Source organism: Leptopilina boulardi, unplaced genomic scaffold (assembly GCF_019393585.1).
Source record: "Leptopilina boulardi isolate dan_hultmark-lab unplaced genomic scaffold, ZJU_Lbou_2.1 LbouV2_121, whole genome shotgun sequence".
In the NCBI taxonomy this organism is placed as follows: Eukaryota; Metazoa; Arthropoda; class Insecta; order Hymenoptera; family Figitidae; genus Leptopilina; species Leptopilina boulardi.
In genome coordinates this window covers 2,622,970-2,641,873 of record NW_026137665.1, presented here as the reverse complement: position 1 = coordinate 2,641,873, position 18,904 = coordinate 2,622,970, and the positions used below count along the sequence as shown (strand labels likewise).

The window sequence follows — 18,904 nt, the reverse complement described above, 5'->3', positions numbered from 1 at the left end:
AAAACTCATTTTATTGTGCACTTAAAAGCGATGAATTTATTAGAAAATTTTATTATTACACTAAAGCGTCAATCGAGAACACGTCAATCGAAAACAGAGAATGGAACATTCGAGGGGAAGTGGGGAAACGGGTAGAATTTAGGTTAGGACTGACGCCCAGTGTCGTACTTGTGATTTTTAAATTTAAGGTGTATTTAGTGCATTAGTAGTGAAAATCCCCTAAATAAAATTCACATTGTTGGGTAAGGCACTTCATACGGCCCTGAGTGTTTTTATTTTCGAGCGATAAATATCGCGTCAATCGAGAACAGCACTACACATTCGTCTGTTCTCGATTTGCGTTTTAGCCGTTTTAGTGTATTTATTTTTTTTCATTTATTTAATTTAATAGAATTTTTATTTAACCAAATTTATCTGCTTTAGGATTTATTTTTCCTTTAACCAAATTCTTTGGTTGAATTTCTTTTTCAAAGAATTTTTATTTAAACAAATTTGCATTTTTCAAAATTTTCATTCAGCAAAATTTTAATTTAACCTTTATTTTTCACAAAAATTTTAGTCAGTTTCAAAGTTATACATTTTTCAAAAAAATGTTAGGTTGAAAAAAATATAAATATTGTTATTTTTACATTCCATGTTTTTACTATTGTTTAATTAATTATTTTTATAATTTTTCTTTAATTGTTTTTTTTACATTGAAAAATTAGTTTGTTTATTATTTTAAACATTAAATTTTTTTTATTTTTTTTACTTTTGTTTTTTTTACAATAAATTTTTTTAAAATTTGTTATAACATTTTTTTAAAAAATTTAGAAAATAATAAAGAAACAAAAACAAAATATTTTAATGTTAGAAATAAAAAAAAAAAATTAAAGAAAAATTATAAATATAATTGAAGTAACAAAAAATAAAAACATCGAATGTAAAAAGAAAAATATATTTATTTTGTTCAATTTTGCATTTTTTTGGAAAAAATTTGTGTATTATTGAAACCGATTTCGAAATTTAATTTGGTCGAATTTTTCATTAACCAATTTTACTTTTTGACCCAATTTTTATTTAACAGAATTTTTATTTAACGGGATTTTCTTTTAAACAAATTTTTAATTTGATAGAATTTTCAAATCGATTTTACTTCTGGTTGATTTTTCATTTAACCAAATTTGTCACTTTTTTTCGGTTTTTAATATATCACGAAAATTGTCTTACATATACTTAGAACCTGAAAATCATGGAAAACTCATGAAATTTTTCAAATAAAAAAATTTATAGAAACTCTGATTTTTTTACAAAAATTTGTTAAAAAATATAAACCAAAAAAATTTTTTTTTTTAATCGTTAAAAATGATAAATATGACTCATTAAAAACACAATAACAAAATTTATTCAATTGATCGGAGTTAATGTTATTCAAAAAACAAAATTCAGAAAACTGAATTAATTTAGTATAAAAAATAATTAGTATTACAAGTAATGAAAAAATATATTTTCTAATAATAAAATTAAAATTTCCTTTTAATCTTCATTAAAATCATTTGCTTCAATCTATCGTATCGAAAATATTGAGGAAAATCTAATTTAATTTCTTCAATCGTCCAATTGTAATTTTTTTTTGCGATACATCTCAAAAATTCCTCATACATTGGAGCAACAGAATCTAAATCGGCCAATGTGAAAACAAAACGCTTTTCTAATGCAACATAAGCGATATTTAATGAATTACAATTAAAAAGTTTTTCCAAAGTATTTACAAATCCTTCTGTAATATTATCGTCGTATATCACTGAAATATTTTTTAAATTAGTTTTAGTAAAAAGTTTGTTTATTTTCTACTTTTTTTTTTTGAAATGTTACTCACCATCAGCAGCTAAAATTATTTCAACTGTTTTTAATTCTTCACAAAATTGTTGAGACCAATTAAGATTCAAAAAATTCATTTCCTTGATGTCTACTTTACTTTTAATATATTTTTTATTATTTTTAAAATTCTTTGCTATGAGTTTTAGAATTTCTCCTTCATTAATGTCTGTAAAAAAAATTTATTAATAATTTTTTTATTTTTTTTTTAGTTATTAGAATTTTTTTTTTCGAAACTAAAATTACCTGTACAAATTACTTTCTTGGCTAAAATACTGGCGATAATACTCGTGAAACCAACTCCAGAACCTAATTCTAAAATTGTTTTATTTTCAAATAAATCAGAATTTGATAGAATATAATCTGCTAATAAAAATGCACCTCTCCAGAGTTGTAAACCTACTAAATGTAAATCAGTGGAAATATGATGTTCTGAAAAATAATGTTTGAAAGTAAAAAAAAAATTGTCATCTTGAATCAATTTAGTATCAATTTTTTTTTTAAATATTATATTCATACCAATCATCAACGTTCCTTTTTGTACTCGATCAACTATTAAATCTCCATCTTCATCGTATTCAAGTTTGTCATTTTTGTCTTTTAATAAAAATGATGGATATCTAAAATTGATTTTTGTAATTCTACCTAAAAGTGTAAAAAAATTTTATTAATTAATTTATTGATTTTTTTTGATAAAATTAAAATATAGAAAAGAAATATAAAGAAGTTCTGAACATTTTTTTAGATCTATAAATTTTTTAAAAATTACATTACGGCAATGAAAAATCAAAAATTACATTAATTTAATAAATTATGTTTTTTTAAATGAAAAAAATTTTTTAATAAAATTTGAAGTTAAAGATAGTATCAAAATAACTAATTTGTATCTATTCAATTTTTTCACCCAGTAATTATATAATAATAAAATGCTTGGTCTGTCCTTCTGTCCTAACTTGAAGTTGGCCTTTTCTGATTTCACGTGTTTTTTTGAATAGTAATCTTATGAGGTGTCAAATTTTGACAATTATTCTTTTTCTCATTTTTGCCAAAGTTGTATAATTGTGTTTCCAAATTTCGGAATAAGTTTCTTTAAAATTCCAAATTCGAAAATTCAATTCACGAAGCTGAAGTACACAACGTTTACCAACGAAATTTTTTTTAAGTTGTATATTGATTCAAAAATTGTATACAAATACAAAAAATTTATGATGAGAAAAAAGATGCGCCAGGAAATTTCGTACAAGAGAGTAATTTGAAAAAAATTAATTTTTAAGGTACCAGGGGCCAACGAATACCTATTAAATATTAATTATAAAAACACAGGCCTCGAATCAACTTAAAGACACAAAAAGTCGTTTTAGTCGATTTATATTCCAAAAAAAAATTGGATTTGTTTTTTATTTTTACAAAAATATTTTACAGATTTTTAAATAAAATTTTTTTTTTTTAATAATAATCCTGTTCGAAGGGTTAAAGTTGAAATTTTTAGAAATAATTAAATTTCAAAAGATATTGTTAATTTTCAAACAATTATTAAATTTTACAGAACTAAAAATAATTTATCAAACAATTTTTGGAAAACATTTTTTAAATTTAATTGAATTTTCAAAGATTTAAAATTGAGATTTTTGAAATTACTTGAAACTTTAAGTGATTTTTAATTAAAATTTTAGATGATTTCACTAAAAATTTATTAGAAAATGCGGACAAAATACAATAATTTGAAAATCATTTTTAATTGAAAAATGGTTTCAGATAGTTGAAATTTCAAAGAATATTATTAAAATAGTTAAAAATACATTGAATTTCCTTAGAGTTATAATTGAAATTATTAAATTTCAAAAAAAAAATTTTCGATGGAAAATTTTAGAAATAATTAAATTTTAGATGCTTTTAAATTCAAATTATTGAAAATTCAATTAATTTTGAATTGAAATTTTAGAAAATAATTGAATATTAGTTAATTTTGAATTGAAAATTTGGAAAATAATTAAATTTCAGTTTACATTTTAGAAAATAATTGTACCTTAGTTGAATTTTAGTTGATTTTGAATTGAAATTTTCGAAAATTATTGAATTATAGTAGATTTTGAAATGAAATTTTCGAAAATTATTGAATTGAAAATTTTGAAAATAATTGAATTTCAGTTTAAATTTTGGAAAATAATTGTACTTTAGTTGAATTTTAGTTGATTTTGAATTGAAATTTTCGAAAATTATTGAATTATAGTAGATTTTGAAATGAAATTTTCGAAAATTATTGAATTGAAAATTTTGAAAATAATTGAATTTCAGTTTAAATTTTGGAAAATAATTGTACTTTAGTTGAATTTTAATTGATTTTGAATTGAAATTTTCGAAAATTATTGAATTATAGTAGATTTTGAAATGAAATTTTCGAAAATTATTGAATTGAAAATTTTGAAAATAATTGAATTTCAATTTAAATTTTAAAAAATAATTGAATTTTTATTGATTTTAAATTAAAAATTTTAAAAATAATTGAATTTTAGTTCATTTTGAATTGAAAATTTGGTTAATTAATTTTGAATAGAAATTTTAGAAAATAATTGAATTTTGTTTCATTTTAAATTGAAAACTTGGTAAATAATTAAATTTTAAATTGAAAATTGTGGATAATTATTGGATTTTTAATTGATATTGAATTAAAATTTCGGGTAATAATTGAATTTTAGTTTATTTTGAATTGAAATTTTTAAAAAATAATTCAATTTTATTGTGATATTTTTTTTTAAATTATAAACAATTGTTAAATTTCATAAAAATTTTAATTGAAAAATAATTTTGATATAATTGAATTTGTGATGTATTTCATTAAAATTATTAAAAATAATTAATTTAGTAAAGAATCATTTTAGTTCAAAATTTGTTAAATAATTGAATTGAAGAAGATCTGAAGAAGATCTACATTTTATACTAAAAAAATGTATTTTTTTCAAATGTAAAACAAATGTCGCATTTTATTAAAATAAGTCGATAAAAGTCGTATTTTTGAAAAAAGTCGGAAAAAGTCACATAAAACCGAGGCTTGTAAACATATAATTTTTATTATTATCATTTAATATGTAATAATATTTTAATAAATTAAATTATTATTGATAATATTAATCTTTAATTTCTTTATAACAAACAATTAAATACTCAATTTGGCACGCTTAATAGTTTGAAATTTAGGCAAACAAAATTTTTGATAAATTGAAAATTAAATCAATTCAAAATTTGAATAAATTCAAATTCGAATAATTTGAAACTTAAATCAATTAAAATTTAGATACCTATATATTTAAACTTAAATAAATTAAAATTTGGAAAAATTGAAATTTTTACTTGTGGCTCCTTGAAAACAATTTCAAATTTTTGTTTCATTTTAGCCCCAATTATTTAGTTACAAAAAATTTTTTTTAAAAATATATAAAATATTTTTCACAACATATGTACATGTTTTTAGAATTATCAACAACTAGTTTTATTTGTATAATAAAATTAAATTAAAATTATTTTTTAATTTTACGATTCGATAAATCTGAATTAGTAAAAATTTTAATTAATTTGAAATTAAATTATTCCTATGAATTGGTTAAAATTTATTATATAATGAAAAAAAATTTCTTTATTTATTAAAAAAGTTAAACTCTATTAATTTTTATTAAAAATCATGTGTATCAAAAATGAATTAATTAAATTACCATATCAAAATTATACGTACTATCATTTGCCAAGTCACCATCAGATCTATTTTCTTCATAAATTTCTGATGTTACTTTAAAAGAGGCCATATCTGCAATCAATATTAAATATATAAAAAATTTTTTTGCTAAGAAAATAAAAAAAAAAATATATTCTTCTATTCAAAAAATTGCTTTCTTTTTTTTAAAAACAAAAAATTGTAAATATGTAATTTTTTAGGCTTAGTATTTGTAGTTTATAATTATGTTATCTTCATGATTGATAAAAGCATCCGCATGTTTAAAACGTATTTTTTTTATAGCTTTAAGAAAAATTAAAACTTTCCTTTACATTTCATTTTCCTCATTATTTTAAAAAATAAAAAAACGAATTTATTATGTCTTTAAAAAAATTGTTTTTCTCAATTTTTTTTTATATAAATATTTTAATATAGATGCAAAACAATGAAAAAAAAAAGTTTTACCCACTTTTAAAGGAAAGGAATTGTTTTTTCAGAAAATAAATTTTAACAAAATTAATTTTATAATGAAAATTTTTGAATGGAACACATTTTCAAAAAAAAATTATTAGAAATTTTAAAGCAATTTTTGTGAGTTAAAAATACTTTTTATAATCTTTTCTTAAACATTTTGAGAAAGTGATAATAATGCTCTCATAATTCTTATCGTATTATTATTACAACAATTATTTATTAATAACTTTTTGCATTTATAATTACAATGAGGTGATATATTTTTGTAAAATTTTATATGTTCAACATATGTGTATAAACAATATTTGTTATTAAAGTTTTATCAGGATTACATGTTTGACAATTATTTAGTAATATTCTCGATAAAATTATCATTGTTTTTTTTAAATTATTTTTTAAATGAATTTATTTAAAATTAACATATTATTAATATATATTATTATTATTATAAATTATAAACTAGGTTAAAAAAAATTTTTGTTATTTTCAAAATAAATTTGTTTTGGTTAATCTGTATTCGAAAAGTATACGATAAAAAAACAACCTTATCAATCGTAATTTTAACTAAGTTATTATCTACAGTAAAGTCAATTATTGCACTTTTTTTCGTACATTTCTTGCCAACAGTTTATTTATGTATGAAAATTATATATAGTCAGTTCTATCAATTTATAAATAATTATAACTTTTTTTTTTATATTTATACTATAAATAATTACACTAGAAAAACAATTTATTTGATTCTATTAGATTTTATTTCTCCATTGTGTACTTTTAACAAAGTTTTACAATTTTTTTCTTTCCCACTTGTTTAAATTTATTTGATTCAAATACTCGAATAATTTGAGTATTATTAAATAAATATTTACTTGAACCAAATAATTTTTATTTGAATTAAATAAAAATTGTAATTTAAACCAATAATTTCTGTATTTGAAACAAATATCATTTAATTGACTCAAATAATAATTATTTGATACAAATAAATATTTATTTGATAATAGTCAAGTAATCGTGTATTTTAAGCAAATAAATTTTTTTTTCAATGTATATTTTATTATGATTTATATTTATAAATATATTATAATATTATTTTTCAAAGTTTATGTACTTATTAATTACATAATAATAATATTAATAAATAATTTCAATTAATAAAATTATTAATTAATTAAGAATTAATTATATTTAATTGAATTATAATTATTGAATCAATTGAAATAAAATTAAATGACAGAGAAAGCAGTGTGTCTATATTTGTAAATTTTAATAATAAAAATAGATATTTGTATTATAAATAAAAATATAATTATTGAATTATCGATAACAGTTACTATTGCAAATATAAAACGTTAATTTACAGAATTTATAAAATATATTAATAAACTAACGAGTAAACTATATCTATATATACCTTCTATTAATAAAGAAATAACCTTGGGAACGATAATCAATAATTTTTTTTCTACCTTTAATTAAATAAAGATAATCTCACAAAATATAAACACTATAAATTCATAATTAATAAAATTTTTTTGTTATTAATTTTCGAAATTTTATTAATTACAGTTTTAACACGCGACTAACGTCACTTTTTAAGGGCACGCAGTCACTACTGTTTACAAACTAGATTCTAATATTTATTTTGGGATTTTCTGAAAGGACAGAAGCAATTACATAATGCATCATTATGTTTTAATTTTGTCTATAGTTATATATATATTTTTTCTATATTCTTGTATACATATATATTTTTTTTCTTTTTTTTATTATTTATATTATATAAAACATATTTGCAATTCCGTAATATAAATTATCTTTTCAATTGCATAAATATTTTTGGCAAGGAAATTTAATATCTGCAAAATATCTTAAATAAAATTCAGACAAAAAAATTTGATAAGTAAAAAAAATAACTCCGTCTATACTTTTATATTATGATAAGAAATATTGGCAAAAAAAAAAAAAATTAATTTTACAGACTGAAAAAAAAAATTTCCTTATGTATTTTAGTATATTATTAACTTTGCAAATTTGAATGACAATCATGCGTATTTTATTTACACACGGCATTTGTATAAACATGATTTAAAAAAAAAAACCGACCTACTTTAATTAAAAGATATACAATTTTTTTTTTTTTTTTTGAATAAATAAATTTCTATAATCTATAATAGAAATTTTGGAAAAATTGATAATTAATGTTGAGAATAATATTCTATTTTGCAATCAAATAATATTCGTTAATTTTAGAAGGAAAATAATTTTTTTGTTTTTGTTTATTTTTTTATTATTATTTATTTTGTTTATTATATTTATTTTATTAGTTTCCTTTTATTTTAATTTATTTCACTTGCTTTTTTTATTCAATAAACAATTTTCTAATCGTAACAATTAAAATTAATATATTTTTTTTTTATTACCGAAGAATTTTTTTTAATTCTTATTTTAATATATTAATATTAAGTTTATATTTACATTTCTTTTTACATGTATTTAATTATAAATTATTCATATTTTAAATGTCAATAAATCATACCTTTATGAAAATGAGAAATTTTTAAAAATTGAAATTTTTCGGCAAATTACGACTGTCAATCACGTGATAATTCATGCGCATCATTAAACCTTTTTTTCACTTTTGACAGTTTGACTATTTTTTTTTTTTTTTTGTTAATTGCTCCTAAATATCTGTAAATTCTATCAGCAAATTTTGTTTACTAAACAAATATCTGAAAGCATATCCTTCATTTCACCAGCATAACCTAACTTTCTGAAATTATTTTCAAATATTTTGAATATATATATTTACTTATTGTCTCACAATGAATGTTTAAAAAAAAATAATTAATTAATTTTAGCCGGTATTTTCTGTTTTTTTTTAACAAATTTCACACTAAAAAACGAATAAACAATACAGGGCCGCCGAGACAATAATCAAAGCAGCCGATACAATTGTATATTTTCGCCTCCTGTCGAAAAGAGGCACCACTATCGCTTCAATACAAATGCAAAACATTTGTGTATTACGATATAAAATTTTATGTTTGTATTTCCGCGACAGTGGCGCCTCATTTCTACGGAAGTCGAAACTATAAAATATATTATCAAGCGTTAGCGGCCCTGACTTTCTTCAACATCACAAAAAAGTACGGTTATAATTTCTTGGCCTCGTGCCCAGGGGCCAATCAGCGTCCACCACGATCAACCAAGTTCCACGCCGTTATTAACCGCGTTTCATAAACGAGGAACGCTCACAATCTTTTGATATCTCGTTCATTCCGGCTGGAATCGTCATCGTTTAAACAGTTTGTTGAAAGAAACATCAGTTCAACAAACTCGCGTTACTTTTTTTTTTCACCGGTGTTACAAATAAATACATCGTGTATTTTTGTGAGCGAATCAGTTCGCAAAATTTCATTGAATATATTGTATCCACAATATATATATATATATAAATATAATAAAGCAAGATGAAACCTTGGACAGCAATAATATTCGTGTTACTCAGCATCACCGGAACATTTGCCGAAATCAAGACTGAAGACGATGTCTTAGTCATTACAAATGGAAATTTTAAAGAAGCCACCACTGAACATCCTTTTATTCTTATTGAATTCTGTAAGTTAAATTTTTTCCCTTTTTTATATTTTGATTTTTGTATTTGTCATTTTTGTTCTCCTGTTGCTTCGCATGAGATATTTTAAACATACGAAGGAAATTGTCCTTTTTCTCTTCCACGCATAATAATCACAGAAACCATCTTCCAGCTGTTTGACTTTACACGTCATCAAATTATCAATTTTGTTCTTTACACTTGTTACATCAGTTTTTTTAGTGTAATTTTTTTTTTTTTTTTTGAAACAATGAGAGATAATTATAAAATTTCATTAACATCGTGAGGTGCACTTTTGTAATTATATTTTTTTAATAACGGTATTTGAATATGTTTTACTTTTTTCTTGTATTTTTTTTTCTCTATATTTTTCTGACTTAAAAAAAATTTGTTGTTTCGTGAACATTTTTGATATTATATTCATTTTTTTTTACTGAAAACATTATAAATTTGAATTTGTATTTTTGAATATTTTTTTTTTTTTATTTTTTTCTTGTTTTTTTCTACATTTTTTTGACACGTAAAAAAATAAATTATCTTAAAAAAAGTTTTTTCGATAAAATTTTTGAAATTATACAAAAATTGAATTTTTTTTACTGAAAGCATTATGAATTTGTATATTTTTGAATAATTTGTATTCTTAATTAATTACATATTAAATTAACAATTTCTTTTGAAAATGTTGAATTTTTATTCAACTTTAAAAATTTATTATCATTAAATTTTTCTTTTTTTTTAATTCAGTTTTTCATATCTAGTAATAATAATAATTATAAAATAATTTTTTCATTAATAAAAGATTAATTTTTTTAAGTAATATAATAAAATTATTTAAACATTATGAAATAATTATGAGCCAAAAGTTATGAAAAGTTTTTTTTCAACTTCTTTAATTACGAATTTTATTATAAAATAGTGTTTTAAATATTTAAAAAGAAGTTATTAATTTAATAATTGTTTAATTTACTGTTTTATTTTACATTGCCATTATAATTTTTAATAATTTATATATATATATATTGAAAAAATTATTTCGTTCATATTTTGAACGTTCAGAAGTTTTGGCTCATAAAAAAATTTGATTTCTTTGTAAAAATTTGTATAATATTAATAAAAAATTTTTAGATGCACCATGGTGCGGTCATTGCAAAGCATTAGCGCCCGAATATGCTAAAGCGGCAAAAAAATTATTAGAAATTGAATCAGAAATTAAACTCGGTAAAGTTGATGCAACAGTTGAATCAGAATTAGCTGAGAAATACGATGTAAAAGGTTATCCAACACTTGTATTCTTCCGTCATGGTGAATGGATTGAATACAGTGGCGGTAGACAAGCTGACGATATTGTCAATTGGGTTTTGAAAAAAACTGGACCAGCCGCTCAAGAATTGAAAACTGTTGACGAAGCTAAAGCCCTAATGGAAGAACATAAAGTCTTTGTTATTGGATTCTTCAAAGTAAGTCACTTTTATCAGTATTATTAATTTTTTCAATTTTAATTATTATTATTTAATTTTTATTGAGATTTATAATTTACAAGGAATTTCACGTGAGATTTTTAATTCAACATTTTTTTTCAAAACTGGAAACAATTTTTTTTTTTTTATGAAAAATAAGAAAAAAATGTATATTTTTAACAACGTCGTCAAAAGCAGAATACTTTTGAAATGCGTTTTTCTCTGTTTTACTAATGGACAAAAAAAAGTATGAAATTTTTTTTGGATTTTTAGATACTTCCGTTTTAGTTACATTATTTTTTACTACAAATATTTAAAATATTAAAGAAAAAATAAAAAAAATTCCTAATATATTTTTTATCCGTTAGTAGAACAGAGAAAAACGCATTTCAAAAGTACTCTACTTTAGAGGATAATTTTTGTAATAACACATAAAGATAACGATCACTTTGAGTCATGGAAAAAAAAGAAAAGAAGAACAATTCTTTTTTTTTTTTTTTACTTTTCAACAGCACTGATTCTCTCTTCAGAAATTGAAAATTTTTATTATATAAAATTACAAACAAATTTTATCTTACAAATTATTTAAACAAAAGTAAAAAAAAAAAATAAATTTTTACTTTAGAATTATTTTTTAACTAGTGAAAAATTTCATTTAAATTTTCAACTTTCTCTTCTTTTATTGGTAAATTTATTATTAATTTTTTTATTACTATTGATAGAATAATTTGTAAGATAAACAGTTTTTGTAATTTTCATATTTAATGAAAATTAAAAAAAAAATTGTTCTTTTCTATTGTAAAATAAAAAATAATAATAATAAATAAAAATTTGTATTTTCATAAAAATTTAGAAAAAAGAAATCTGTAAAAAAAATTTTTTAATGAAAATCTCACGTACGCCTCTTATACTTTATAATACGTGCAAATATTTATATTAAGATTGAATATGAATAAACATTTTTTTAATAAATTAAAAATTAAAATTCTACTAATTAATTTAATTTACAAAAGAAATATTTTATCAGGAACACAAGAAATTGAAGAAGTTTTGAAATTAAAATAATATTTATATGAACCAAAAAAAAAAAAAATAAAATGAATAAAGATAAATGTTTACATTTAATTGAGTATTAAAATTTTTGAAGAATCAATTTCACATTTGTGATTATTTGTAATTTTCGTTATATATTTAAGTAAGTTAGTATTCGATTTTTTCTCATCGTTAATTTAGAGCGCATGAATTTCCCATAAAAATTATTAATTAGAATTTTTATTGTAAATTATTTTATTAGAAATAATTATTTTTTTTAGACAAATTTTCAATTTTCGAATTAAAATTTTGCCAAATTTTCTTTTTATATGAATTTTTACATATAACAAAAATTTTTAGCTACAGAATTTTTGTTTAGCAGAATTTTTATTTTACAGTCATTTTCTTTATACATGAGTTTTTATATAAAAAAATTTTAATTTAACAAAAATTCTCATTTAATCAAATTTTATGTGATTCGAAATTTTAAATATGACAGAAAATTCAATTCGCCGAATTTTAATTTGTCCAAATTTTTATTTTTTTTTTATGAATTTTTAGGACATCGAATTTTCATTTGTCCGAATCATTACAAATTTCCGAATAAACAATCGACAGAAATATTTTGACGCAATTTTTTGAAAATTGACGACCAATTAAAAATTATCATGAAAATCGTGATTGATGAATTTTAAAAAAATTGCGCCGAAATATTACTGTTGATTTTTTTATTCGGACAAATGAAAATTTGGCGTCTTAAAAATTCGGTGAATTGAAATTTCTTGTCATTACAAATTCGATTGAATGAGAATTCTGTTAAATTCAAAATTCTCTTAAATAAAAAGTCATGTAAATTAAATGACTATAAAATAAATATTGTGTGAAATAAAACTTCGGTAGATAAAAATTTTGTTAAATAAAAATTCGTATAAAAAGAAATTGTCGAAATACTAATTCGAAATATGAAAATTCGTTTAGAAAATAATTATTTCTAATAAAATTTTTTAAAATGAAAATTCTAATTAATAATTTTTATGAAATAATCATGCGCCCTGTTAATTTTTTTATGAAAAATAATTAAAAATTTTTAATATTTGTATGAATTTGTTAATTTTATTCTTTTTTTTTTTTACAATTTGTGTTACAGAATCAAGAATCTGAAGAAGCAAAGGTATTCTTGAAAGTTGCTGATGCCGTTAATGATATTGTATTTGGAATTTCTTCATCTGAAGAATTATTTGCCGAACATGGTGCTGAAGATAAAAAAGTTATTCTCTTCAAACAAGTGAGTAAAATTTTTATATTAACGTTAAATATTTTTATTATTTGTTATTATTATAACTATTTATATAATAAATGACAATTAATAATTATTATTATTATTATTATTTTACAGTTCGATGAAGGTAAAAGCGTGTTTGCAGGTGAATTTGACCAAAAGGTATTGACAAATTTCGTCAAAGTTGAATCATTGCCACTTATTATTGACTTTAATCATGAAACCGCACAAAAAGTATTCTCTGGTGATGTCAAGAGCCACCTTTTGGTCTTCCTTAGCAAAAAAGCCGGTCATTTTGACAAATATGTGAAAAATCTCGAGGAAGCCGCCAAGAAACATCGTAAAGATGTAAGAAATTTGAATTTGAATTTAAAATTATGAATTAATATTTCTATTTTTAATTTTTAAAAATCAACTTTGAAATTCTATATTAAAAAAGGATTATTTTATTTTAGATTTTATTCGTAACAATTGATGCCGATGAAACTGATCACGAACGTATTCTCGAATTCTTTGGAATGAAAAAAGAAGAAGTTCCAGCAATGCGTATCATTAAATTAGAAGAAGATATGTCAAAATACAAGCCTGACAATGATGAAATTACAACTGAAAATGTTATGCATTTCGTTGAATCATTTGTCGCTGGTAAAGTAAAGAGACATTTGCTCACTCAAGATTTGCCTGAAGATTGGGACAAAGAACCAGTCAAAGTTCTTGTTGGAACTAATTTCCATGAAATTGCACACAATAAAGAGAAAGATGTTCTTGTTGAATTTTATGCACCATGGTGTGGACATTGCAAACAACTTGTACCAATCTATGATTCTGTAAGTATTTTTCTTCTATTTAATTAATTAAAATAAATTTCAATTATTTAATTATAATTTATTATTGTGTAAGAATTTGTCTCATCATCTAAATTTAACAAATTTAATTTTCAATGTTAAATGGTTTTTTTTTCTTTACTTCTGATCAAAATATGTTTCTGAAAATAGGGAAAAAAAATTGTTTGTTAAAGTTATGAAATTTTTAACTTTTTTAAAAAGAAAAAAAATTTCTCGAGATCCAGTTGATAAATTAAAAAACAAAAATTAGGGATTTTTTCGTCTTGGAACGTAGTATTTGAAAATAATTTTTTGTTTTGAACAGTTTTGGAAATTGTTTATTTGATTGAATTCATTTCAAATCAGGCAGTCTAAACATCGTTGGAGCTGAAAATTAATTGTTTTCTTCGAAATTTTGTTTTTCAAAGTTTTTTAAACGACATATATTTTTTTGTATGTCTGAGAATTATTTTTTTACATATTTATAACGAATTTAATTTTTCAAGTCGAAATCTTTATCTTAAAATTAAGGGAAATTTACCTTTTATTGTTTTTTTAATTCTTCATTCCTTGAAGAAAAATATTATTTAACAAAACAAAAAATTTAATAACAATTTTTTTTTTATATATAGCTTGGTGAGAAATTCAAGGATAGAGACGATATTGTTATTGCAAAAATGGATGCTACAGCCAATGAATTAGATGATGTTAAAATTTCCAGCTTCCCAACAATTTACCTTTACAAGAAGGAAACAAATGAGGTAATTAATAAAAAAAATGTTAATAAACTGATTTATTTATTTAGAAAAAGAAAAAAAAAAAGTTCACAGTGTTATAATTTAATTGACTTTTATTAATTATGACAATTTTTTTTCTAGGTTGTTGAATACAAAGACGAGAGAACACTTAAAGCACTTTCCGAATTCCTTGAACGAGGAGGTGAAAAAGACTCCACCAGCGAAGAGGTAAAAAAAAATTTCTATTTTACTTTTTCTTATTAAAAACAAAAGAAATATAAAGTAACATAATTAAAAAAAAAAATTTTTTTTTTTTAATTTCAGACTCAAGAACAAGACGAGGACGACGATGCACCTCGAAAAGATGAGTTGTAAAAACAAAAAATATCAAGAAAGCATTCTTCATTCATCTTTATGCTTCGTAAGGACGGGATTTTGCTGTTCCATTTATTTTTCTAATGGAAATGAAATCCCCCAATTTACCAATCGTTTCTGATGTTTATTTTCATCAAAAAAAAATAAATCGTCACACCTGTATAAATAATTTAAACTCGCACACACGAGGCCTTTCGCGGACCAAAGGGTATAAAAAATCAAATTTTCTTTTTTAAGTTCATTTTTTTTGTAAAGATTTTTTGCAAAGACCTCGCGTGACGTAATAATGCAGTTTATTAAATTTTGTATGTACATGGCTTTTTTTTTTTTTTTTTTTTTTAATCTTAAACACTTTGAAACAGTGTTTATTTGTTTTGTTCGTTTTGATTGTATCGATTTGATTATATATAATCAAAGTATAATCAAAGTGTACTTACACTGCTCTTCCATAAGCGTTAATTATTATTATTATTATTATCATCAATTTTTGGAAACTTTCATTCGTGATGTAGACAGATTTATTTAACAAAAAAAAAAAAAAAAGGAAAAATGTGCAAAAAATGTTTAGGGTAAGGTTCCTCCGTAACCCTTGTGTAATTTTTATTTTTATATGAAACCGCATTTTTAATAGTATATTATGTATATTGTACTAAAAATTCCATCAATATTGTTTTAAGTTTATTAAAAAGAAAAGCATTTTCAACGATGCTGTAGAGAATTAAATTTTTTATTTATTTAAATATTAAACAATTCTATCTACAGCATTTTGTTTAATACAATGGTTGTTATTTAAGAAGATTTTAGACTGGAGTCCGGTTTATTCGAACTCTTAGTTTTGACTGAATAAAAAAAAGAAACGTTTTAAGAAATTTAAAAGAAAAGCATGAAATGAAACTATAAAATTCTTACATGATTCTTAATATATATATATTATATAAATATTATTCTACATTTGTCAGTTACAGTCTCTTTATTAACCCAAAAAAACACCTTTGTATTTTTTTTTTTTTTTTTGAAGATAATTTAATGTGCCTTAAGTTCTGAACGTTTAAATGAACGAAAAATTTGTTTACTGCATTCTTAATTAGAAATTTTATTGCTTTCTGTATTCAAAAATAAATTAATGTAATTAAATAAATTTAATGTTTAATGTATACTTTATTTTCCATTGCTGCAGTAATTAAAAAAAAAAATTTAGATCAAAAATTGATTTCGTTCATTTGAAAGTTCAGAAGTTTTTCGCAGGAATGGCAACTGAAATATTTTCAGGTTCCACTTTTCTGTATTCTCAAAAAATTTCGATTTTGATTTCTAATTTTCATTTTCTCAATAATTTCAATTTTTTTTTTCAAACTGAATAGACGAAAACAATTTATTAAAATTTTATATTAACTTTTTTTTTAGTTACATAACTGTAAAATTTAATTATGTAATTTTTTTAATAATGTATAATTTTATATTAAAAATCGAAAAACAACATTTAGATTTTGAAATAAAGTTTTTTAAATTTTTATAAGAAGGGTTTCGGTTTCAGATAAATTTTTTTTCAGTTTCGGTTGCCATTCCTCTTTTTTAAACAATTTTTATGACAAACGGGTTAACATTATTGTTTGATTATAAATATTTTATATTTTTATTCATACCTAAAATATTATTATTTTAAATTATTAATAATGTTAATTTTTATATTTAGAATAATAATGGCGATATTGACGAAGAAATGCAATTTTTCAACTTGAAGCCACTACTTAATTTTGTGCAACGTGAATTTTTGTTATCGGAAATAGTAAAAAATGTTTTAAATTCAAATTGCGAAGAAGCAAAATTCGCTTTAAAATCATGGCCACAGGAAATGATTCACAATAATGAAATTCATTCAAATCACTGCAATTGTTATGGAGTAAGAAATTTATTTTCCTTTTTTTTAATAATCTTTTTTTTTTTTTTTTTAATTACAAAAATCTTTTTCATAGCCTGAATCGGAACATCATCATCAAATTAATGAAATTAATAAGACAATTATACAAAAACAAGAATTAAAGGAAAAATTAAAAACAAATCTTTTAAAAGAAAAAAGTCGTTCTCGAAAGGTGGATGTTGGAGAAATTTACATGACAAAATCAAAAAATTCAACAAATACTCTTTTAAGACGCAGCAGTTCAATATCACAAACAAGATTGGGAAAAAAGCAGGAAAATAATTGTCAAAAAAATAATGATAAAAGTCAAATTGAAAAATCAAAACGACGATCTAATTCTAGTAATCGACAAGCAGAAATAAATTCAAAGAAAAAATTACCTGAATTATCATCATATAAACAGTCGAAAATAATGCCAAAGACTAATAGTTCAAAAACAAATTTTGTTTTAGCTAATAAATTAAATTTTACAAAAAATGCCAAATCACCGGAAAAAAGAAATCGTCTTCCACCTTTAAAGGTGTCGGAAACAACATTGTCCAAAGATTTCATGACGGTATTGTAATTTTTTTTTCCTATTATTATTAAAAATAATGTTTGTAAGTTTTTTTTATTTTTATAATAATTATTATTCTTTCTCAAATAAATTTTTTTTTATTATTAAAAAAATTGAAAATTTTAATTATATGTAAGAATATAAAATTGCAATCTATTTAATTTTCTATATACTGAATGAAATAATAAAAATATATTTTTCAAGAAGGTTCTGATTCAACAAACAAAAGATGTAAATAATGTGAAATATGAAGAAAATCAAAAATGTCCTCTTCATGATAATAATGATGAAACTACAAGAATTATTGATGAAAATGTAAAATTTGTAGATGCTATTGATGGACTTGATAGACATGGAGTGCCTTCTTGTATTGTAAAAGTTTTAAAGGATTATCATTCACATCTAACAAGAAAGTTTACAGCATCAGAAGTGAAAGATAAAAGAACTCAGGAATCTTCTAATAATTTTCTTTCAAAATTTAATAATATGGTATAAATATTAAAAACAAAATTAACTCAACTTTTTTTTTGCAAAAAAAAATTTTAATTTATAAAATTAATTTAATTTGTAAATAGAAATCAAATTTAATAAATTTTTGATTTTAAAAAATTATTAGGGTCAATTCACTGAGAATTGTTGATGACATATTTGTAAAAAAAAATCTAATTTTAATTATATTAAAACTAGATTTAAAAAAAAAAATTCTCAGATAATTTCCAGTGGATTGACATTTAAATTTTATTTATAATTATTTATAAATATTATTGTTAAATTTTTCTTAAAATAATATAGATGTCTTTTAAATATTTTTTTAAACATTAATTTCAGTGTATTCAAAGGCAAAAAGAAAATTCCAAATTTGAGAAACTTCCGATTCTAGTTAAAGGTTTTATGGAAATTCTCGGCGAACTCTATAATACAGATTTGAAAAATGACCGAAAAAATGAATTTAAAGCAAAATATTCTAATTTGAATGTAGAATATAAAAATGTTTTTATTCATAAAAGAGAAAAATTGAAAATTTCCGAAAATCGTGAAAATTTCCTCGACAAAAATGGATGGATGTCGCTTGG

The 18,904-nt window shown here is 21.1% G+C and overlaps 2 protein-coding genes across 3 annotated transcripts; one reads left to right on the top strand and one right to left on the bottom strand.

The window, feature by feature from the left end:
- Nucleotides 1–1,361: 1,361 nt before the first annotated feature.
- Nucleotides 1,362–8,973, bottom strand: LOC127286349 (methyltransferase-like protein 22). Of its 2 annotated transcripts, none has more exons than XM_051312750.1 (6): nt 8,577–8,973; nt 5,585–5,656; nt 2,377–2,502; nt 2,104–2,289; nt 1,859–2,026; nt 1,362–1,783 (listed from the first exon to the last, which is right to left on the bottom strand). In XM_051312750.1, the coding sequence occupies exons 2-6, from the start codon at nt 5,652–5,654 to the stop codon at nt 1,503–1,505; spliced, it is 831 nt and encodes a 276-aa protein (XP_051168707.1). In that variant the 5' UTR covers nt 5,655–5,656; nt 8,577–8,973; the 3' UTR covers nt 1,362–1,502. The 2 variants fall into 2 exon arrangements, with proteins under 2 accessions (XP_051168707.1, XP_051168714.1); XM_051312757.1 differs by lacking the exon at nt 8,577–8,973 and adding an exon at nt 7,452–7,672.
- A 259-nt stretch (nt 8,974–9,232) lies between these two features.
- LOC127286233 (protein disulfide-isomerase) lies at nt 9,233–16,315 on the top strand. Its single transcript, XM_051312611.1, has 8 exons — nt 9,233–9,658; nt 10,779–11,110; nt 13,290–13,427; nt 13,539–13,769; nt 13,877–14,248; nt 14,878–15,006; nt 15,124–15,210; nt 15,307–16,315. The coding sequence occupies exons 1-8, from the start codon at nt 9,511–9,513 to the stop codon at nt 15,355–15,357; spliced, it is 1,488 nt and encodes a 495-aa protein (XP_051168568.1). The 5' UTR covers nt 9,233–9,510; the 3' UTR covers nt 15,358–16,315.
- Nucleotides 16,316–18,904: the final 2,589 nt, after the last annotated feature.

Coding starts and splice junctions, on each gene's coding strand:
- LOC127286349 (XM_051312750.1), bottom strand. CDS start 5,654: ATGGCCTCTTTTAAAGTAACATCAGAAATTTATGAAGAAAATAGATCT. Junction 2,503..5,584: donor TGGTGACTTGGCAAATGATA/GTACGTATAATT, acceptor TTACACTTTTAG/GTAGAATTACAAAAATCAAT. Junction 2,027..2,103: donor CAAGAAAGTAATTTGTACAG/GTAATTTTAGTT, acceptor TTTTTTTTACAG/ACATTAATGAAGGAGAAATT.
- LOC127286233 (XM_051312611.1), top strand. CDS start 9,511: ATGAAACCTTGGACAGCAATAATATTCGTGTTACTCAGCATCACCGGA. Junction 11,111..13,289: donor TTGTTATTGGATTCTTCAAA/GTAAGTCACTTT, acceptor TTTGTGTTACAG/AATCAAGAATCTGAAGAAGC. Junction 15,211..15,306: donor AAGACTCCACCAGCGAAGAG/GTAAAAAAAAAT, acceptor TTTTAATTTCAG/ACTCAAGAACAAGACGAGGA.